This window comes from Epinephelus fuscoguttatus, linkage group LG13 (assembly GCF_011397635.1).
Source record: "Epinephelus fuscoguttatus linkage group LG13, E.fuscoguttatus.final_Chr_v1".
Classification (NCBI taxonomy): domain Eukaryota; kingdom Metazoa; phylum Chordata; class Actinopteri; order Perciformes; family Serranidae; genus Epinephelus; species Epinephelus fuscoguttatus.
Window position 1 is genome coordinate 29,062,341 of NC_064764.1, and position 24,082 is coordinate 29,086,422.

The window sequence follows — 24,082 nt, forward strand, 5'->3', positions numbered from 1 at the left end:
CTCAGGAGGATATACATCCCTGATTTAGAAGTATGTTGCTTGAGTTAAGCTCAGCAGATCAACAGATGCATATAGGTGTGTGTTACATCTTAGGTAACGTGTAAACAGTGTTGGAGAAACTACATTAAACCTGTAATTTAGCAAACTAATAAGCTGATTCACAATAAAAACTGCGTCTTAACAATTCTTAGAAAAATAGCTGGTCAAAATCTGAACTATATCACAGGAAATAATCACAGCCTGAGTTCGGAATATTGTATCATGACATGGTGGTACAACTGAACAGACCATGATTTAAGTGTGGGTGTGTTTGATTTGTCAGCTAGGGCAGGCCAGTCCTCACCGGTGTGTTAAGGAGAGGAATCAGGAAAATGCTGAATTCTTTGGGAAATTCAAAGTTTTCAGTCGCAGGCATCTGTGTTGCAAACCAGTCAGATAGCAGGTGGTTGTCATGAAATGACCACTGTGGCCAGTGAGTTGTGGCATTGTGTTATATTGTGTGGCAGAGGTGTGGACTTGAGTCACAGGACTTGTACCTGAGTCACAAATTTGATGACGTCAGACTTAACTTGACAAAACTGAAAAAGACATGCACCTTGACTCGAGCTTGAGCCAATTGTTTTTGACTGGTTTGCTTTTATTAACAGATGCTTAAATTACAGTGCAGGAGCGGCTCCAAAAATCCGTCAGGTTTCCATTCATGCATTTTAAAATATTTTAAAAGGAAAAAGTAAAAGGACGAAGATACTTATCCAAAAACACAAGGAAAGAGCCAAAGAACAAAACCAAACCCAAAAAAATGAAATTAAATTTAAGAATACTATTCCTTAAATGGGGCGGCACAGTGGTGCAGTTAGTATTGTTGCTTCACAGCAAGAGGGTCCCTGGCTTGAACCCTGGGATGGGGGAACACCTCTGTGTGGAGTTTGCATGTTCTCCCTGTGTCATCGTCAGGTTTTCTCCAGGTACTCCAGCTTCCTCCCACAGTCCAAAGACATGCAGGTTAATTGGTGACTCTAAATTGTCCGTAGGTGTGAATGTGAGTGTGAATGGTTGTCTGTCTCTATGTGTCAGCCCTGTGATAGTCTGGTGACCTGTCCAGGGTGTACCCTGCCTCTCACCCAGTGTCAGCTGGGATAGGCTCCAGCACCCCTTCGACCCCTAACAGGATAAGCAGTTACAGAAAATGAATGAATGAATATTCCTTAAATATATACCATATGTACGAAAACTAAACCTTGGGGACAATTTGACGCTCAAAGATATGTTAATAAACTCACAAATGGATCCTTGGGCTCGAGCCTTTTGACTCGAAAATACTTGATACCTTCCCCCAAGAGTAAAAGTAAGAAGTATGTTGTTTAAAAAGTGTGCCACGCATCAATTCACAAAACAATTGACTAATATAAATGCTAGTCATTCCCAGCAAGTCGACACTTAACTCCCAAGATCCACTTTGTCTGAACTAATTTGACAGCAGCCAATCAAGCTGCAGGAAAGAACCATGAGGAACTAATGTTAAGTTACTGAGGCTCCATTTTTGGAAAAGATGATGCCAAAGATTGTTTTGTGTCGGTGGTCAACAAAAAACAAAGAATGTAAAGCATGCAGGTTGGAAATTACAGAGTGGGGCGCAACAGCTCCTAACAAGCTTGTTTTAACTAACAGATACAAATTTTCAAAAGCAGTCATGATATTTTTAAATTTAGTATATTATTACTCTGTTGTAGTGTTGTCACGATACAAAAATCTTTGTTTCGGTACCCATACCAATATGAATTTCGATACTTTTCGATACTCTTAGGTACTTTTCCTAAGGAAAAGTCCTTTTGAATACAGACCTTTAGAACAATAAATAGTAGGGGTGTAACGGTACCAAAAAAATCATGGTTCGGTAAGTACCTCGGTATGGACGTCACGGTTTGGTAACTCAAATGTTCCACCGAGTTTGTGTTGTCTCGTGTTGTCTCCCTTTGCGAGGCAGACTTTCTCTTGTCTTTTTTCACATGTGCCAGCTGTGAATGTTGATACAGGTGTTGTCTTACACACCACTTGTGCAATCTGTGCTCCAATAGGAACAAGAAAGGCGTTTGTGTGCATAAATGAGTAAAATAAATTAACTAAATTAATTAATTGAATCAATTTCAAAGTACCGGTATTTTCCAAATGCAGTATAGTACTGTTTGGATACTCTAGTACCGCGGTACTATTTTAGTACCGGTATACTGTGCAACACTACTACTAGAGAGTGCTCAATGACTTGTTTAGGACTCGAAACTGAACATTTAGAACTTGGGTCCTGCTTGTCTTGACTTGGAACTTACAATGAAACTAACTGAGCTATATGTAGTTAACAGTTAAGTCTCTTATTTCAGCAGCTAGAAATAATGTATTTAAACTACTCCAAGCATTAGCCATACCCTCCCTCTCACCTCTCAGAGAACAGGTAGCCTGCATAGATTTGACCCCATTCATCATTATTGTTTGCTCGCAGCTCCCTTTGTCAGATCTTGCCTAGACCTGCTCGGCAGTCTTTTTTATCTTTCCCAGGGTCTCTTTGAGGCTACTGTTTCAAGAATGTGGCGAGAAAATCAGCAGAGCAGCTTCAAATCAATAAATGAGCGATAAATTTGCGCCTTGCTGGCGGCACTTGCTGTAAAAAGTAATACTCTTTAGGCATACACAGAATAATGAGACTGCTATTTCAGGTGTCAGTAATGACTCAAAAACTAAAATAAGCTGTCAGACATTACAGCTCATGTGATGTTTATGACAATTTCTGGAAAATATGTGATATATAAAATAGAACTTTCAACAGGTGATTCTTTTTCTGAGGCAAACAGTAATGTTTTTATGGTCATGTTCCCTCTCTCCCAGAGCTGTAATCAAAATGCAAAACCAAGTCAAACAATCTCCACAAGCGCTCTCAAAAACAGCCCCTTTTTATTTCCAAAGTGTCAGATTATTTAAAGTTTCCATCCAACCTTCAGCCAGACTCTCATTCTTTCTTTTCTCCTTTTACAAGCGGGTAAAATTATGTGTCCTCGTCTCGCAAATTCTCTTCCCAGCGTGGTGGCATGGAGCTGCTGCATGGCTGTAACTAAACAAATATTGTTCTAATTTCATGAGGGGTGAATCTGAATTCTTCTGATGTGACATCAGTGTCTCTCACACTCACACACTGGCCCATTGTAGTGGCCTACCTCGTGGGCTGCGTCGGGGGCATGATCTCAGGCGGGAGCAGGAAGATTAGGGAGAGCGAGCGGGAGGCCGAACAAGTTGAGTAGGTGAGGTTCCAGGCCACGGGGCAAGTGTATTAACAGCGTAGGTATGAGAGGTTTTGACGTAGGGGAAATACAACGGCAATCAAGCTCTGGCACTGGGTAAACACTTTCCCTTCAAAGACAAAGTTTTGCGGCTATTGGATTCTGCCCCTGAGAGTTAACAAGCTGCTTGGCTTCATAGCACTTTAAACAGAGGCATGTGTGCATGGCGAGGTTGGTGGTATTGTTAAAAACTAGACTAAATCGTCTGGAGCCTGTCACATGGACACATTCCTGCATTAGCTGCCATGGCTGTGAACATAGCCCCCTCGGAGCTGGCCTGCTGTCAGCACGGGGCGCTGCGTCCTACAACTACAGGGCCCGGTAGAATAATAGAGGCCCTTGTTAATTGAATAGAAAGGCTGTAAGTGTGACTGTTGTGACAGTCAAGAACAAGTGGCGGTGTTTACGTAATGTACAGGTCAGAAGATCGTGCATATGGCCGCCTGTAAACACAAATAATTAGTTTGTGGTTAGTAAATAAGTGCTTATTTGTTAGATTATATCTGTTTCAGTGTTTAATGTGGTTCACTGGTGGTGTTTTAACAAATAACTGACAAGCATAATGCAACAGTGTCAGACACAACATGCAAGTTTTTCTTTTGTTCAAGTTGTAATGGACAAGAATTTATTTTCTCAGAGAGTTTCTCAGGAAGGTGTTACCCTGAATACCTAGAATACCTCTTAAAACAGGTTTTAGGCAGGGCTTCACTGCAGCCATTGATCTAGTTTAAAGGTAGACTATGCAGGTATTGTGTTTACTGTTTCAGACTTGGCCTTTTCTCCTTACACTGCAAGCCACTGTACTATAGACCTTTTCAAACTTGACAACATAAACACTCTAAATGTTAGTTAAAGGTTTTTATTTAGAAAAAAAATTGTTTAGTTTAGTTTATTAGGATCCCTATTACCTACTGCATTGGAGCAGCAATTTTTCCTGAGATCCGCAACAGCTTTACCTTTGTGACAGTGCACAAAACAACTGACATATACCACTCAACAAAATAACAGGACTAGACTAAAACACTCACACAGACAAATAAGACAGCTCCTGGTAATTCAGTATTTAAGATATATGCTTTTTCACGATTTCTTTTGGTGAGTAACCTCCAGTTTGGGGCTAAATTTTACTTTGATTTTGCTCTGCAGTTACACCTCCAAAATACTAGGTGGCGTTGGAGGTTTCTGTGAGTTTAGTCAATTCAAAACACACATTAAACACACATTAAACATGGCTTAATGGAGACAATTTTAAACACAAGTACACAAATCAGCTTCACAATAACTCGCAGCATTCACAGACACACTTGTCTTTATCTGGATACATTTTACCCACAAATACAACATGCTAATGTTATTAGCACAAGCCTATGGTGTTACATTGTATAAATTAGCCTAGCTGCTAGTGACCTTTTCCTCCACTCATATGAAGCCAGGGACAACAGCAACATATAACAAAGGTAACATTACATAATTCGGCTCCAATACAACTTACAAGGTTCACTGACAAAACAACTGTCTTCAACTAAACACGTTTTCCAAACAAATACAACATGCTAACATTATTAGCACAATGCCCACGGCATTTTACGTTGTATAAATTAGCCTAGCGACGAGCAGAGATTTCCTCTGCTAATTTGAAGCCAGGATAAATCCCGAAGTATAAATCTCTGAAGAATAAATTACACACAAAATGTTATTTTTGTGGAGGTGTTGTTGTCTTCATGAAATAAGGGTTGTAGCCTATTGATAGAAAAAAGCATTTTCTTTTCTTGCCTGCAGTTTAAATCTGTTTCTCCCTACGAAATATGATGAGACATAAAACCAATAAGTCTGAAACAATTTTGCCTACCTAAAGCTAGCTAACCATATCCTAATATTTCCGTAATGTTAGATGACATTATATGATTCTCGAAACACCACCTCACAAAGCAACCTAAACCTATGGCTAATGTAGGCCTGTAGCTACACGTTGCAAAAAAATTACTCAACCATGAAAGATTCAGTGCTTGATATGTCCGTCCACCTGACCATGAAATATGCAGGTTGTGCAACGAACTGGCAACCACTTGTGCTTCAAGCAGAGGAGGTGTGGTGATGTTAATGCAGTGGAAGGGGGAAGAGGGACATCTAGTGGCTGATTGTTTCAATAGCACCTTTAACGCACCAAGTGACAGGAAATAAACAGGGACCAACGCTGTTCCCATGGCAACAGAATAGCAATGAAAAGGTCTAGCCTATTGTAGGAACGTTACATTTGTTGTAATTGAAAACGATATTTTAGAAAGCTAACTAGGCTAACTGCTAGCACCTACCTGTCCAACAGAAAACGGGCCAACTAGATTCACTCTTGTTTTGGAGCAAGCTTGGTCTGCTTAGTGCTTTGCTCTACTATATCTGCAGGGTTTTTTTCTGCGCTGTCTTTAACTTTTGAATGTGTGCTGCTACGATCTGATTGCTACCTTGGCTGTGGGCTACACATCCAGAAATGTCCCAAACACAACAAAATAATAAGAAAATACAGACACACTGCCACACACTTAAATATTTAGAAATCATCTCTATTTGAGTCTATACATTAAGGAAAATCCCATATCGTTAAGGTCTTGTAATAACTCAATCTCTAATCTGTATAAGATTTCAGCTCTTGTTTTGATTTTACTTCCCTGTGTTTATGTGTGGCTAGTTAAAAAAAAGACATATTATATTCCTCACATAGTCTGGAACAAAGCAGCCAATCAAAGGTAACACAACCCTATAGGTGTTCCTTATCCTGTTGTTGCTGTCATGTAACAGTGAACCATCTCTAAGCCTCCGTATGGTTTTGGTGTACATTGTTGGGAAAACAATGAAACACACTGCTACACTGGCGATTGATACGTATGTACTTGGATTGAGGGAATCACTGATAATCAATCTGCTGATTTTTTTTTATATATTGGGACATGGCCATTTTGATATCCAAGAGCCCATGGTGACATTTACAGAGCCAAAATTCAAAGATATTTAATTTACTATGAAATAACACAGGAGAAAGCAACAAGCTGGAAGCTGATAAAATTTCTTCTTTGCTGGAATTTCTTTTGGGGGTTTTTTTGGGTTTGTTTTTTCCCCCTCTTATTCAGTAACTCTATGCAGCCAGCATTCATGAACTGCCTTCCGTGACCCTGTGTTGCTGTGTTGTTTTTCAGCTGTGTGACCAGACCGCATCATTAGTCACCTCACTGTGCTGTGGCACCATTTGGTGTTTTTGACAGTTTTGATAGAGAGCAAGTAGGAACTAGGACACATGCATTCAAATGTTCTCACAAGAAGACATTCCCTCACAGTTACACGTCTGTTATTCTGATGTTGATGGTGTTGATACCGTCGGCTTGTCCAGTGGCGTATTTTTCTTGAGTCAGATCCCTGAAATATTTGGATACTGTCCCAGCTGCCCTCTGATGACCCATGCCCCTGTCCGCTGCAGAAGAATTTTAGGAACAATTAGTGGGCTGCATCCATACAAACCTTGAATACTGATCTGCCTCAGTGCCCCGCATGAATAAACAATAGCTGTGGTCACGGACCCAGAGACTCCTAGATTCCTCTGATTATTTGGGCTCTAGTAAGACAACATTCATGGTTCACTGCAATAATAGTAAAAATAATTTCACACATGTATTATAACTCTTTAAAGGAGCAGTGTTTAGGATGTAGAGGGATTTATTGGCATCTGGCTGTGAGGACTGCAGATCGTAACCAGCTGAAATGTCTCCCAGTTAGGATTCCTTCAGTGTTCAGGAAATTTTTACTGGGAGCCAAATCATCTGCCAGAGTCTTGTCCTCTCAAAACTAAACTCACTTGGTGATTTTAAACCAGTAAGAACACGGAATAAAGCTGTTTCACGGCAAAAACACAGGCTCGGGGTGAGTTACTGTCCCAAGCGAGGGAGTTTAAGTGTCTAGGGGTCTTGTTCACGAGTGAGGGTAGAATGGAGCATGAGATGGACCAGCGGTTTGGCGCAGTATCTGCAGTGATGTGGCCTCTGTGCTGTACCATCGTGGTGAAGAGGGAGCTGAACCGAAAGGCAAAGCTCTAATTTACTGGTCCATCTACGTCCCAGCCCTCACCTATGGTCATGAGCTCTGGGTAGTGACCGAAAGAATGAGATTACAGATACAAGCAACCGTAATGAGTTTCCTCCGTAGGGTGGCTGGGTTCAGCCTTAGAGATAGGGTAAGGAGCTCAGACATCCGGAGGGAGCTCGGAGTAGAGCTGCTGCTCCTTCCTGTAGAAAGGGGTCAGTTGAGGTGGTCGGGGCATCTGATCAGGATGCCTCTTGAGCCCCTCCTGTTGGAGGTGTTCTGGGTTCATCCCACTGACAGACCCAGAACACACTGGGGGGTCACGTATCTCGTCTGGCCTAGGAATACCTTGGGGTTCCCCAGGAGGAGCAGTTTTTGAGGCTTTGGGCTGCAAGGCAGATAATTGATCATACGATCCAGTCAGAGCTGATCAGGTCAGATCAATAGATGAGAGGAGCAGCTGCAAACTTTTTGGACCCAGTGTAGAAAAGGTTAAGTTTCACTTTCACTGCGCCTGACGTTCTGCTGCTCCATCTGTGCCCAGAATCCACTCTGTGCTCTGAGAGTGTGGAGCAATGATATCCAAATGGCATATAAATTCTAACAATGCTCCTAATGAATGGCCCAGCTCCAAAAATGGAAAATCAGAACATGACAGTAGATGTTTAAATCATGCGAGGCCACCACAAATGAATGAATGAATAAGTGGGAAACCCTGGCGACTGTAGAAACATGGCGATCTCTGCCGACAAGGACCCGCTCCCTATGTAGATATAAACAGCTCATTCTAAGGTAATGAAAACACAACAATTCTTATTTTCAGGTGATTGTACACCAAAAAAAACCCATTCTTATTACATTGTATTACATTTCTGTCAATATATTCCCCTAAATTCTACACCCTGGACCTTTAAGAGCCTGCACTAAACTCTTAGCACCACATTTCTATCCTTTAAAGTCGAAACACGACTCAGTTCTTCGACACGTTCAGCAGCACATTCTTGAGGGGAGCGAGGGTGGGTTTGGAGGAAGGCAAGCTGTTTTTGAAATCTCTGCTCCTGCCTTAAATCTCCCCCTGCTAAATCAGAGTAGCAGTATGTTGTTGCAGATTAGAGTTGTTATCCCACATGGCGGGTTCAACAGGAGAGAGAGGGCACAGCAGGCTGGATCTAAGAGGAGTTAATACCTCTAATGATGACGATAGAGAGGAGAAAACTATTCTGTTACAGCCAGCTTAGTGCAGGCTTCAGTGCGAGGGTGGGTCCCACCTTCCACACACGGGCTGGGAGATAATATCTTAATTATCACATTCAGTCTGTTTCTTTGATACTTTGATGTCTTTCTTGTGCATTTTCTTATCAAACAACTCAAGTAAGCACCACTGAGAAAGCTCAGTGTAAATAATTACGCTGTTTCCACCTGTATTGTTTGCATTCAAAGTCCCAGCTGCTGGCCCCGCATACATAGAACAGCAGGGGTCAGGATTTCATATGCCAACTGCAGCGCCTGGCTGATTACAGACTGTACTGTGAGGTCTGTGTGTGAATACTGTAGGGACTTGTCCGTGTTCCTGTTTAGTGTTTTTCAGCGTGTGGTTATGATTGTGTTTTTGTCAATGAAAGAGGCCAAGGTCTGCGAATATTTTGTAAACAGAACAAGTATTTCCCAACAATAGCTCGATGGCATTGTGCAAATACAGAAAGACTGCAGACAACTTGTCAAAACTTTTAATCTCGTCTATCTATCTGTCTATCTATCTATCTATCTATCACAATATGGTCTAATTCTATTGGAATGATGGGTATTTAAGGCCGTCTCAGGTTGCCCAGGGTGTGGTCGGAGGTGTAACACCACTTTGTTTGAGAATAATAATAGTGTCCTCCAGTCAGTGTCTCTAATTGCTCCGGTTTCTCCTGCCCTCCACAAAATGATGGCCTGCCGTACTCAGCTATGCCAGTAACCGTCCCTGCTTTTGTCCCTTTCCCTTGAAAGGAAAAAAACACATCCAACCAATTTGGTTTCTGAGACCCGTTTGACTTGTTTTTGCCTGTGCGTGAGTGTGTGTGTTTGTGCACTCTGGTTAATGGCAGCTGTCTTTGCCTTACTGGTAACGTGAATTAATTCATTTTCATGCAGGCATTACAGTAGGCTATGTAAGATCAGTGATGCCACACGTACTCATATTTCATAACATACACTCAGTTGCCAGTTTATAAGGTACACAAAGCTAAAACTAATGTAGTATAATGCATCAGTCATGCAATAAATCCTGACTTCATGAAGGTTGTTATAAAAAGAATGACACACAAATATATAGCAGTATAACATGTATGCAAATGTAAAACAGAATAACACCAGTAAGAACAATTACATTCGTAAAAACTTTATAAAATATTAAAGTATTAAAACCACTCCAAACAACCAAAGGCCATTGAAAACATGTACATCTTAAGATTTGAGAGTGGAAGGCAATTCCAGAGCTTTGAAGCAGCTATTACAAAGGCACAATCTCCTTTACCCACCAGCCTCGATTGTGGGACAGTTAAGACATTGTTCTGAAGATTGAAGAGGTCAAGAGTTGGAGCAGGGGCAGAGAAGTTAGCATAATGTATATGTCTTCTGTACTGTATAATCAATTGAAAAGAAGAATCTTTGTGTTTTCGTGACCTTTAAATGAGCTGTTAATATCGACAGAAGCAACAGGTCCTGTTCATGGAGTCTGCCATGTTGCATTACCATGTTCCTACAGTAGCCTAGAATGGGAAACCAAACATTTGCTCTAGATGGGGCCTTTCTCAGTAGTTAGCAGCCCCTCTGCATACCCTTCGTAACAAGCAGCGTTGAAAACACAGATTTTTTTTAACATGAAACTGCTTTATTCAGCATTTTTACTGATGTAAATCAGGTCCGTTTGTTTTGCAGAGGAAGAGACCTCTGCTGATAATTCAGCTCCTGGTAAAAACTTCCTGAACCTCTGGATCTTAAGTTATCAGAGAAAAGAGTTAGCACACATTAGCAGCTGTTGAACTTCTAGCACATTTCTGACGAGCCAAACTACATGAGAGAAAAACTAATTTTTAACATGAAACTGCTTTATTTAGTGTTTTTACCAGTTTTAATCACCTTGCAGAGACCTCTGTAGATAATTTGTCTCCCACAAAAAAAACCCTCCTGAACAATGAACACGAAGAGAATTCTAACCTGGAGAAGTAAATTCCCCTAAATCTGACACACTGCTCCTTTAAGGGTTGTTTTGTTTTTTGACACGAATCATTTAGCAGCATATCTTAAGAGCTAGTTGTAGGGAAATGTGTTGGAGAGTTAAGCCAGGGGCCAAATAACAAGAGATTAGCGTTTGGTATGCATCCAGACCCAGGATGTTTTAAAAATGTTTGCTGGAGAGTACAAAGCATTTTTGAGCATTTTTGCAAACATTGTATGCACCCGCCTACAAATATCCACAGAAAGGTGTTTTTATGCACATCCAGGTTTTAAAAACTGTTAACATTCCCTAAAATAATAAATAAAAATGATTGTACAGAAATGGTAGAGGTATGCACTTTAAGTGTTCTCTATTGTAATGTCTTGTGTTGGATTCCAGTAGCTCAAGTACTGATTAGTCAAGACGTTGATGGTGGAAACATTCCAGCAAAGAACAGGAAGCTGTGTTAAGGAGTGGTCATCAGCATGAATTTGATATCCCTTAACAAAGTTGCAGTTTCACATAAAAACATACAAAACAACACTATTATTGCCTTGTAGAGGAAATACAGATGCATATGTGCAAAAAAAATGTACAGGCGAGTGTTATAATTAAATCAAAGATGTTGCTTGTTTGTGTTTGTCTGCTGTATACGTGCATGTGTTTCAGTGTGTAAGGCTGGCCGTCATGCATGCAGTGTGCATAATGACTCCTGGTGTTCCCACAGCGGTGGTTTGAGATCATGGGAAAGGCATGAGGCTTCAACACAGCACTGTGTTCCTCCAGCACTCCAGATGCTCCCATAGCCTTGCGGCTTGGGCAGCCTGGCTCCAGCACAGTTTTAGCACAGCTCTCCTGTTTACCGGCTTTTTTGCAATTTAGTGAGAAGAACGGTGCCACTGGAGAGCCCCCTGAGGAATACCTGCAGAGCTGCGCCTCAACTCTGTCCCAGAGACACTGTAGGAACTCAGGAGGAAATACCTCTGACTTCCTCTGCTACTGTTCCCAACATCCTACCTTTCTTCTCCAGCCTCTCCACCCCACCACACACACAGCAACCCCCGCCTCCTCTCCTCACCCAGCCCTTCTCGCTACTTTGCTCACTGTTGTTGTATCCCTTTTTTCCAGGCAGTAACCAAGAAAAAATTTGGGAGCGACGACTTCCGATCAGCGCTGGAGAATGGCGTTCTGCTGTGTGAGTAAGTACTCTGCTTTTCCCAGGCACCTCTCTTAAGCCATTCATTCATACAGAAGCCCTCTGCTCTCCTTCAGGTCTGCACTCTCAACGTAAGTGTTACTGATATTTCCCAGGCAGACCCCCTGCCGGGTCACTGTTTGTTTGTCAGCCACATGAAGTGAGCCAGTGTGTCCAGACGGCACAATAGAGACCGTAGTTATTTGATGTTTCCAGTGTCAGATCTGCCCTCTGTGGTCTTGTTTGAGAATATGAAGTGTGATCTATTTCAAGAGTGTTGCCTGTTTGACAGATGTTGCAGATCTGTGGATGGGCAGGGTGCCATCCTCGACTTTAATGAGAGCTGTGAGACACTGTGTAGTGAGTGGAAAGCCTCCAGCTGAAACCACATCGGGGAGCCAGGGCACCCTGCTTTCTCATTAGCCTGGATGCATCAAGAGTTTTGATGAGTTAGAGGAACAAATTTATCTACACAGAACTGGCTTTTGCATTCATTCACCAGTTGCCCTTCTAAGAGATGCGGCTTTTCCCAGATCGGGGATGAGTTTGTGTGTGAGAGGGTTAGCATCATGTCTCTTTAAACATGTGTATGTGGGCAGCTCTGGTGGATGGACACAGTGATGTGATTTGCACGAATCAGCAGGAAGCCGTAATTACAAGCAGCCCATGCAGAATCTCTCAAACCTTCTATTGGCATCGTTTCGAGGAAGAAGCCCCTCGTTCTGCTGATTTGCGCCTGACTCCACTGTTTGCTCACTCTCAGAGGACAACAGAGACACTTTCATTCAGGGAGCTGTCTGTATTTTCTCAGCGTGAGGAAGAGGAAGACCGAGATTAAATCGCTTTCACCTAGAGACTCAGCCTCCCTTCCCATTGTGTTGTGGTTATCACAACTGCTTGAAGAGGAATGTTTAGTGTGGCTCGCACACATGATTACACCCTACTTGGCTTACAATGTGTGTTATCTGATGAAATATTACAGCTTTCTATTGTCTTACAGCTAAATGACTAACTTAAACCCACATTCCTTTCTTTCTTTACATCTATTGTCAACCCATGCAAAGTCTGATACACCCCATCCCACCCACCCTGCAGAAAATACACTCAGTAAAAACATCCACCTTAAAGGAAAACATTGGTATTTTTCAACCTGCACCCAATTTTCTTATGTTTCTTATCAAAGTAACTACTGGAGACCATAATTTTTATTAAGTGGTCCAGTATTGAGAGAAATCACAGAAAGAGGCTGCAGTGTAATCCCTGCAGGCAATTGTGCACCATGAATTTTTGTCCATTAGTAGTGCTTGTTTTGCCACTGACGGGCTCAGATTGTTATTAGAAGTGTCTTACAACATTATAGAAAGGACCCTACAGGGAAATGAAACGATTTTTCTAACCTTCCGCTGGTCCATTTGTAATTGTGTCCAAATCTCGCTTGAAGTCATGTTCTGAAATCTCTCTCGAGATGACTTGTTGCAGGAAAACAGTGGTGGAAATTTTAGTGAGAGACAGAGGGAGGAGTACCAGGAAGTGTTTGCTGTGTGATCTAAAACAAATCCATGTTATGGCTGAGTATGACGCTGATTTCGGCAATGTGAAAAGGCCTCAAGATTTCAGAACTGGACTTCTCCTTGAGCAACACTTCTTTACACACTACAGCCCAGTTCAGACTAGGGATAGACCGATATGAATTTTTTAGGGCCGATGCCGATACCGATTTTTTTCCATCACCCTTAGCTGATGACCGATTATGGACTGCCGATTTTTTTGAGCCGATATTTGGGGCCGATACTGCTTTTGCTCCCTCAATTTACATAAAAAAAAAAAATGACACAATGATAACAAATATTACAGGTCTCAAGTTTAAAATAAGAAACATTTATTGAACAGTAAAAAATACTAAAACAAGATGGAAAGTTGAGGTAGAACAGGTAGAATATTATTGTCATTATTATTATTATTATTATTATTATTATTATACATTCAAATAAAAAAAAGAGTTCAGTGCTCTTAAATCTTCCAGTAATGTCTTTATAAAATAAACAAATATTTAAACTGAAGCATAAATAAAACAACAACTACTGTACACAGTAGGATTCAACAGCTTAGTTCAACTTAACCACATACTTTCAAATGAAAAAAAGTGCCAGGGAAAAATAAATCCGCGAACCTACGCGCGTATCGGCCGATGCCAATACAAGTAAAAAACTCAAATATCGGCCCGGTATATCGGCCGGCCGATGTATCGGTCTATCCTTAGTTCAGACCAAAGATTTGCAACGAGATGAAAGCATTTAAGAATGTTGCAGAGAAAAGTTGCGGCAGTGTGAACTGTTCTGACAGAGCTCGACTCAAGCCGGCTGATGGTGTCACCTGCAACTCTGCTGGTCAAATCCCCGGCAGCTGCTTTTAGGATTTAAAGCATGTAACTTGTTTCTGCATTCAGTCAGCTTGTAGTGAAGTCCGCTGGTCAAGTCAAAATGACTGCAGATGGCGTGTTCGCTTGCTGAGCCCTCCGTTTCCATCCCTATCTCACTATCACTATCCTCATTCATATTTTAAGAAGCTACAAATTATATACATCCACAAAATAAGCCTGAAAAGCTGGAAATCAGAACAGAAGTACAGAGAGTTGTTGCATTGAGGTGATACACCGTGTCATCTAGTTGCATTGGTGTGAACCGGCAGGTTTTTAGAACGTTGCAGATCGGCACTTTTCAAGAAGTTGCCTGTTTCAGCTTGTCTCATCACAAATCTTTGGTCTGAACTGGGCATAAAACAAACTGGATCAGTGAAAGGTCACAAAAACTGTTTAACTTCTCTGAGGAGTCCTTTATGTAATGTAGTCAGACACTCGTGATAACAATCTGAGCCTGTCAGTGGCAAAACAAGTACTTAGAGTGGATGTAAATTGAGGGTGCACAATTGCCTGTAGGGAAAACACTGAAGCCTGTTTAGCCACTTCGACTCTCTCAATACTTGACCAATTTAAAAAACTGTCTCCATTAGTCACTTAGACACAAAAACATGGGACAAACAACTCTTTCTAACGTGGCAGCCATTAACGGCTTCACTTCCCTGACAGCTGACAGAATCCTTAAACAAGAACTAATTTTTCAGTTAGTCTGTTGGCGTTATTGTGTGGCTTTGGCGAATCTAACAACACCAAAGTCACACAAACAGTTGTAGACCAGCAGCTCCCGTGTTCAACTATGTTAAATTACTGTTTTTCTCAAGTCTGGCTTTGGAGAGAGTGGTATAACAGCTTCAGTTCCCCGTTGGAAAGTCAGTCTAACGGAAAGGTAAAGCAATAAAAAATATTCTCAATATAGCGTACACTTAAACTGATTCTGATTTTTTGTAGGTTGGACTATTTTATAGGTGGCTAAAATCTTTTCTACTGCTGCCCCCGTCCACAGCAATACATTGCTAAGTTTCCATGCATACTTCTCCAAACTGGGGGTGTGCCGACTAACAACCACTGTGTGTAATTCACAGACTATGGGTTGGATAAATAGCTCATACAACCCCACTTCAGAAGATCTGAACTGCCCCTTGAAGTAGGTCTGAATTGCAGTTTTTTTCTTTTTTTGTATTATTTAGGAGATTTTTTTCCTCTTTGGCTAAAGAATCATTTAAAAACCTTTAAAAAAAAAAAAACACCAAATATGAGCTGATATGTGGTGATTCCAGATTCGTCTGTGGTTGTTCCAGTGGAAATTGGTATGTTTTAGGAGCCGAGGACCCACTGTGTTTACATCACAGTGCAGCCCTGGCCATTTACTAAACTGAAGCCAGGTGGCCGCCATTAAACACAGTCGTAAACACACAACACAGAGACTTTGCAACACTTTTTGTTCATTCGTTGTTAGTTAGACCAGCCTGGCCAATGACAAAGTGCTTTCACTTACCCTCTCCTCTCACTTTTCCTTTCTGCTCGCAGTCTGATCAACAAGATCAAGCCTGGTATCATCAAGAGGGTTAACAGGCTGCCTACACCTATTGCTGGACTGGTAAGTTGTCTTTTTGTTCAGCTGCATGTGCATTTTGTTTAAAAAATATCTTAACACATAGCCTCACAGTTTTGTCTGTTGCTGTCGCTGCTGTGCAGATGTCTGTTGTAAAAAAAGTATGTGTGAAGATGTGAGTTAGCATCGCAGCAGCGGCAGTTGAGCTGACTGGTGACAGGTCTGAGGCACGGCTGCCAGTGAGAGAGGTGTTTGCCTCAGTGACTTGTCGCTCCTCATATCCATCCACACTAATAAGTTCAGCGAACGTTGAGCTGCTTGAAAGGCCACCGGCCGCATATGAGTGCACCCTGAATATGATGTCTGCCATGCTTGAGGCTGCGTTCAATCAAAGTCGTTTCAGACAAAACGTCTTTGTACTGGTATGATAATTAGGTTTTTGATTGAGTGACGGGAGGTCATAAGGAGGCTAGTTTGTGTAATAACCTGTTATTGAATCAGTGTCTCACCTTTTTAGACCTGGCAATGTCTCCACATTTAAGCAGGCCTTTTGGGCTACAGTGGCTCGGTTGAAGTAAATGTTTTGGGAGTGTCTGCATACAAGTGCTCGGGAAGTAGAGGGTTGAGAACCCTACCTTAAACCCATCCCTCACAAAGCTCTCTCTTGTGGGAGTAATTGAGTCCAGCTGTCTGGAGGAATTATAGAGAACCCCAACCTTAACCCAGCCAGTCTGGTGGGCTCAGTAACACTCAACATGTTTGGCAAGACAATGACAAGTCTGCAGTAGAAGAGACAGACCGGCATTCATGCTGGATGTAAACAGTAAACATGGTATTTGCAGCACCAAACGCTGTACCATCATATCTGTGTTATGACATAAATCAAATGTCTTGCCAGTTTGTTTTGGAGCGTTGGTAATATAACTGGCTGGGCACCTGCTGAGGTAATGGGGTAAAGAATCTCCTCCGTCAGTAGCGCCGGTGTGGTATTTCCGAGGCTTGGACACAAACTTGAAACCACCTGATCATAAATTCTCCAGCGAATGTGAATAGCTCCTGGTTGGCCCGCGGCTATCAGGTTCTGCCAGCCACATGGAGAAAAATGGAGAAAACAAACATTACTCACTCTCACTGTGCTATGAGAAGAGCTTTTCTCCCAAAGTAGTCAAGTGGTGTTGATAAGAGTGTCCTCTATCTCTCATCTCTATAAATAGTGATGCGTCTGTTCTTTTAATGTGTGGAAAGAAGTGTTTGAAGTAGGAATTTTGCTGTGCTCTGCAATTGTATAATAATTTAAAATAATAGCTGCAGAATCATTTGGATGCTACACTGGCCTTCAACAGGAATAGCACCTCTGTCGTTCCCACTCTGAGCCCCAATCGCCTGTTCTTGCACTATGTTGCGTAATGTTTGTCTCCATGTAGAGAGAGTTATTGCATCGGGTTTCTCTCAAACCTCCAGGAACAGTTCCAGGCGTTAAAGCCAATTTTACATGGTGGCCAAATGTGGAATTACAACGTCAAGGTCTGTCACATTATGTTATGAAGCCTAAAAGACTTAAACCCTTTTACTTACATTGTCAAAGAAACATCTGAAAATCAGTGGATATATTTTTTTGGGCTTTACAACCCCTGTGAAATGACTGGTTGCACTATCAGGATTTGATCCATTTGGTCCAATAAAAATAGGAAAGACTAGAAGAGCTGCACGATTGAATATTTTTTTATCCTCAATCAAGTCAATGGATTGCTAAACCGGAAGTTAGCCACTCGACGTGTTTAACTGCAGCCACATTCTGTTTAAAGCCTACGTGACACGCCCCTACAAACCACACCCACCACCAGCACAAGACAAGCCCACTAATACGATAGTTATTTGAACCCAGCTATGACGCGCCCTTGCAGTGAATAAATACGAGACCAAACGTAGCAATAATCCACTTTATTCACTTACTTTATTCATTATACAAGAAGACGTGATTCACCTTATAAGTAACGAGTTGTACACTTGTATAGTGCCTTTTTAGACTTCCGACCACTTAAAGCACTTTTGACACGACTAGTCACATTCACCCATTCACATACTGGTGGCCAAGGCTGCCATACAAGGTACCATCTACTACTAAGTTTTTAACACAGTGATGGAACAGCCATCAGGGGCAATTTGGGGTTCAGCATCTTGCTCAGGGATACTTCGACATGCAGACTGGGATTAGCTGGGGATCGAACGGCCCATCTTCTGATTTGTGGATGACCTGCACACATCTGAGCCACAGCCACCCAGAAGCCACAGCTGCCCACAAGCTAATACTTCATAGCTAGCTAAATGCTAACTCAGTATTTTCCTCAGGGTTTCCACTTCCGGACCAAGGAGCAAAGGGGGCTGATTGTGGACTGATGGTGGGCGAGTCATGTAGCTAGTGGGCGGTCTCGTAGCTGCTTCAGCCGCAGCTATACTGGTGCTTAGCTTCCACAAGTCTCTAGTGTGCTTGCTCTGCGGGCCCCACAGTGTGTACGGGTAATTCCACACTACGGAAATAGACCTTATTTGGCTTTGTGAGCCACTGAGCAACTTTCATAGGGATTAATAGGGGCCTGCCAATGCTGTATCCAGCTCTTTACATTTCCATGGTTTGTCTTCATGTATGCTCTCCATCTCTAATGAATGTTGTCAGAGAGGGGGAAACAGGAAAAGTTCTGCTTTTCTAGTATGCTTAACTTCCAAAATGGCACGTGGAAGAAAAAATGAGAAGACAAGAACAAGAACAACAGTATTGTTGGTTTTTTGGTTTGTAATACAGATATAGTATAACTTTAATCACCGCTGAATGCAGGGCTCTCTGCAAACATGCCTTATTAGCACTCAAATATGAATGTTTTCTACCATTGTGGTCAAAACTGTCGTGTCAGTTTTGCTATCTGAAAGATTTCAGCACTCAAATCGATAGCAGGCTTCAGCTCTGGCAGAATAAAAAGCCCAGGGAGGGAAAAAGGGGAAAAAAACGGAAATCTCTGGTTTTGCGGAATATTTAGCAACGTTGGCTCCGGAGCCAGGACTATTCTTTGGCTTCCCCTGTGTCCACGGGAATGTTTCCCATGTCAGCACACTTCTCTGCCTGTTTCTGAGCACTCAGTGAGCTGTGGGTTTGGGTCACGGCACCCTGGTTCGGGCTCGGTTCTGCTTTTACTGGTGGTGGGCATGGAGCCGACAGTTGTGTGGTGCGGCAGCCAGCTACGTGAGCGAGGGCCCGTTGAGCTGAATCCAGAGGGACAGAGTTAAAGATGACTCCATCGGCCTCTGCCCACCGTAAATACACTGTAATTGACATGGTGCTGGATGTTCCCGCATACACCAACTCCTTGGTGAGCTGAGGGAGCAGAGGGAGGAGATAAACAGACAGTTTCAACGGACCTTGGGGTGTCTTTACTCATCTTAATGTCTGTGTAATCATCCGTGCAATGACAGGCATTTGACCATGTTTTGTTACTGTGTTTGTGTTGTATGGGTGCATGTTATGACTGGATCTGACTGTCGGGAAAGGAGGGTCTTTTATTGGGTCTGTTTCAGTGGAGGCAACATTTCAAGTATTCCATCTCCTCTCGGTTTATTGTCACAGCACTGAATGTGTAGCCTGATATTTTAACCATAGCTTAGCTTGGTGTTTGAGGCACTGCCAGGGGTCAGTTGAGGGTAATTGTAGAGTATGCCCATCTCAGTCAAAGAATGCAGTGGAAGGAATAGAAATAGCCACAATGTGACCAGTGGGGACGGAGATCCTTTCATACCGAATCAGACACCTTAAGAGTCAAATCTTTCCGTCGCTTGGTGTGAAGTGCTTTTAAATCAGGGTCCTCAAGTCTGCATGAGAGGATTAGAGGCTGCTGGATGGGTACAGCATATTTAGCAGGATTATGTGCAGGCACAACTCGGCATAGCATTCCTTCAACATCATTATCTCTGCATGTTCTGGGACTGGTTGTTAGGGGGGCTTTTAGCGTGTTCATTATGCTCTTTGAGGTTGAATCATACTCATGCCTAAGTGATATTAATTATCCTCTCATAAAGGCCCTGTTTACACTGGCTTAAGGTGAGTTTGGCTTAAATATGCTTTTCTATATTTAGTGTCTAATACGTGGTGCTACAATGTCATGTTAAACGTGGCCAAAGTTTCAAATAATGAAGTAAATGTATGTAGACATAATCCCTGTGAGCAAAACCTCAGGCTTCAGACCATTCTGAATACCAACGTTTTTTTTTTCTCTGGCTACAGTATGAAGTCATAGTGTGCTGGATTTCTTTATAAGGTCATCTGCTCCAGGCTCGCTGCTACGAGATTTTACATTACATAGCCTACACTGCTACATGTAGCCACATGCTAACATTGAGGAAACATGTAAACTTGGTTGCTGATGTTGTACATTTTTCTCTGATTTCGGATCATATTTCTGCTGGAACATATCTACTTGTGTTTAAGAGCTTTTATTGATTTTTTTTTTTTTTTTTTTTTTACTGTAAAAAATGCCACTATTATCTGTTACAGTCATTGCCCGGCTACAATGACAGTCCAGAGACCAGTGTTGCAAACTCTTTTCCAATGAGAGTAGCTAGCACTAGCTCCAGAAGTTGCAGAAGTCACCAGATGACATAATGCACTTATTTGCATATTGGTGATAATGGAAGCATTTTACAACTTCGCTTAATTAGATTCAGTAGGAAAATCCTCAAGAAAATATTTGAATGCAGTGACAGCTTTTCTGCACTTCCCATGCAGAGAGCGAGAGTGTTAATGTAACCATAAAAAAGCACTACAACTGAACTCCCACAGTGCGGTGAGCAGCTTCTCCTCTCCTCCTGCCTGCCCCACACCTAGTGCCTGTCTGCACAGTGGTGCTGAGCAGGAGGGGGAGACGCTCTGTGCTGTTGTAAGAAGTCTTGAACTGCAATTCGATTTCTGTTTTTCCCTTATGATCTAAATAATTTGCTAAATTTGCCTGTCGTCGCCTTTTAGAAATAAAGTCGCTAAAAGGGTTTGAGAAGTCCCTAAATCTAGCAAGGAAGTTTTAAAGTTGGCCACACTGGCAGAGCGCAAATACAGATGACGGAGATGCAAAGAAACGCTGACCAATCATAACAGACTGGACTTTTTTGGGAGGGGGACTCAAAGAGACAGTGGTCAAAACAAAGTGTTTTAGACAGAGGGGTGAATACAGGTGTCCTAGATGAAACCCACTGCAGCGATGAAGCTCAGTTGTCCTTTATGGCGGGCATTCTTTTAGATTATAAAAAAATCCTAATTAGAGCTAGACTGATAAATCGTCTGGGCCAAGATATCAGACGCTGTTAGGGTATAGCAGATAGGTCGTATCAGGGTAGATAAGTAACGATAAATAAAATGACTGTAATAAATAGATTTCCAAAGATTATGTTTATGTGTTGCAAAGACTGTCCACCAGAGACCACTAGCAAGTTTAATGGTCAACTATTAAATGTTCTGCTCAGGTCACAGTTTTTGTCAGTGTTATATTTGTGTGTAAAAAATATATTGTAGGATGGTGACACTACCTGAATTTTGAACTTAAATACAATACCAGTGTTATCACTGAAGACATGCCTCCAGTCACATGGTGGATTCGCTGTTGGAGAGAATTGTATTACAGCCACAGGTTGTCATTTTTCTTCACAGTTGTCTGTGCAGCCTTGGATTAATAATCTGACTGTACATCTGCTTTAGTTGTTCTTTTTAAAATATATATATATATGGCTTTGGTACCTTCAGCACTCTCGGATGTATCATTAATAGAGGTGGTATTGTTTTAAACACGTGGTGTCAAAAAAGTATTGCAGTGGGGCATCGGTAGCGTAGTGGATAGTGCCGGTGCCCCATGTACAGAGGCGATGCCTCGCTGCAGCGGTCGCAGGTTTGACTCTGGCTTGCGACCATTTCTGCATGTCACCCCTCGCTCTCTCTCTCACCCCCTTTCACTCTGTCCTATACAATAAAGGCAAAAAAGCCAAAAAAAAATCCTACAAAAAAAAAAAAAAAGTATCGCAGTATTGATACGTTTGACAACCTCAATTTTGTTAGCGACTTTTATAAACTATAGCAGTGGAGTGGTTTCCATCTGGTCCGGCCACGGGGTCCAGATTTCTCCTCAGTCATTAGTTCAAGGTCCACACAGTTTAATACATTCAGCATCATACTTGCGTTTTGCCACATGTTGAGCCAGTTTGCTGTCTTTGTCAAGAAGCTGTCCATTTGTCACTCACTCTACAGCAGGAAACTGCACTTCAAAAATAAAAACTCTGTGCTGGAAATTCCCTGTAGTTAAAAATAAGGTGCGGTTTTTACAAACTCTGCATATTTGCCAGTCACTTGCAGACCATTCAGAATGGACCTGCAACCCACCAGTAGGGAACCACTGAACTATAGACAATCGATTGCGATATCAGCCTAAAAATCCAGTGTCACTGGTTGCGCTATGGAATGTAATGCTGTCTTGTCAGCCAATATGTTTGATGCAAGGCCAGGTGTGCTTTGTTATTTTTGACTGTACATGCCGTACTCATTGTATAACAAGGTCATAAATTAAGTGTCACTGAAAAATGTACGAGGGAACTGTGTCACATGGACAAATCATGACAGAGAAGAAGGTCTCACTTATATTTTGATATTCAAAAAAGCATTCGAAAATCCACGTTATTGGAAACATAACTTCATCATGTCTAAAGTGGAATTTATACGCATGTGCCGTTGTGAGCATTTATACTTGTGTGTTGGTGTGTCTGTGTCGCTCTGCAGTTACACCTCCAAAACACTAGTCAGCGGCGGGGTTTCTGTGAAGTGCTGTAAAGTTTATCTGGACACATTTTCCCCACAAATACCACAAGCTAATGTTATTAGCACAAGCCTATGGTGTTTTACTTTGTGTAAATTAAGAAGAGAAACTCGCTTGTGTTTATTACGAAACAAGGGTGACCCCTGTGCCTGTAGCAGGGGGCGGGGTTGAGTGGGTGGGGGGTGATCCTTGGCCTGTAGGGGCCCACAGTGACCTGCAGGGCTCGTCAAAGTACCGTTAAGGGACAAGCTGTTAGTAAGGGATTCCTGCACAGAGAGGTCAGCCCTGTCCTACCATTTGCTAATAAGCATGTTTGCCATTTAAATTTAGAACCAGCTACCCCTTAATTATTCCAGCCCATGTTGAGGCCGTGTGTCATCACATGAAACCCTCCAAAGCAGCGCTGTCCCAATGGGAACTGCAGGCTTACAAACAAGACACATGGGATTACAACTGGGCAAGTCATAACCCCGGAAGGAGTGATGTTTTTGTGGTTGGAGGATTATTTTAAATGCACAAGATGTGTGTGTGTGTGGAGCAAAAAATGACTCACCCATCACCCACATCTGTGTAAATCACATGATAGCTTCATGCTATGTAAAAATGATTGACACGTCAGAGGAGGAGAAACGGTCCCTCCACTCCCATTTCCTCTTGAGCTGCCTCAGGAAAAAAGTATTTGTCAGTTTCTGTCACCCGACCTCGTGTTTCATAGCAACCAAAATGTCTCCAAAATATTCTACCGCCCCGTAGATTCCACAGGTATTCTCAAGTGAGGGCTTGGCAGCGAGGGGAGGGGACAGTTTCAGGGTGTGAGGAGACTGCAGCAGGCATTGTGCTCCCGTGTGTGTGTGTGTGTGTGTGTGTGACAGCTTTGCACTCGCATGGCCGGTTGGGTGGGACTTGTGCAAAGCTCTGATGTCATCCTTCCTGGTTTTTGCTTTGTCCACACCCTAACCCAGCCCACAGGTAGTTTTGCTGCTGTCAGTCAGCTCCTGTCACGCAGCCTCCTCTCCCTCCCTCCCCCTGCTGCATGTGTGTTTGTGTGTGTTCTGCACTTGGTCACTTCTTATTTGCTACACACAAACGCTCCTCCCCGTCCCTGCTCTGTGCTCTGGTGATATGAACTTTGGAAGCATTGAGTTGTAGGCTGTGTCCCTGCCAGAGAATTCTTGAGTGATTATTCTTTGGGTCTGAAGGTGGACAACCCTCATCCCTGCTTTGTTCTTTGTCCAGGACAACCTCAACGTCTTCCTCAAGGCCTGCGGGAGGCTCGGACTAAAGGAAGCACAGCTGTTTCACCCGGGAGATCTCCAGGACTTATCCACAAGAGTAACAGTCAAGTAAGTTCTGATCTCATGAGCTTTGCGAAATATTTGTATTACTGTGATGTTTTTTATACTCGTACTTGCCATTCACAAAGTTCAGATCCTCATAAGCTGAGACCAACTCATGTTTTTGAATCTTCCTCGCTGGAACCAGCTTCTATT

The 24,082-nt window shown here is 42.4% G+C and overlaps 1 protein-coding gene across 10 annotated transcripts in view; it reads left to right on the top strand.

Annotated features, from left to right (window-relative positions):
* The window catches only part of lmo7a (LIM domain 7a), a 74,988-nt gene that overhangs the window by 1,451 nt on the left and 49,455 nt on the right, over positions 1–24,082 (top strand). For 8 of the 10 annotated variants that reach the window (XM_049593399.1, XM_049593398.1, XM_049593406.1 and 5 more), the window contains 3 exons: positions 11,722–11,792; positions 15,732–15,801; positions 23,829–23,935. In XM_049593399.1, coding sequence (XP_049449356.1) covers positions 11,722–11,792; positions 15,732–15,801; positions 23,829–23,935 — 248 coding nt within the window. Of the gene's footprint in view, positions 1–11,721; positions 11,793–11,862; positions 11,881–15,731; positions 15,802–23,828; positions 23,936–24,082 lie in introns of those variants that run through there. The other 2 variants (XM_049593407.1, XM_049593408.1) reach the window with 2 other exon arrangements.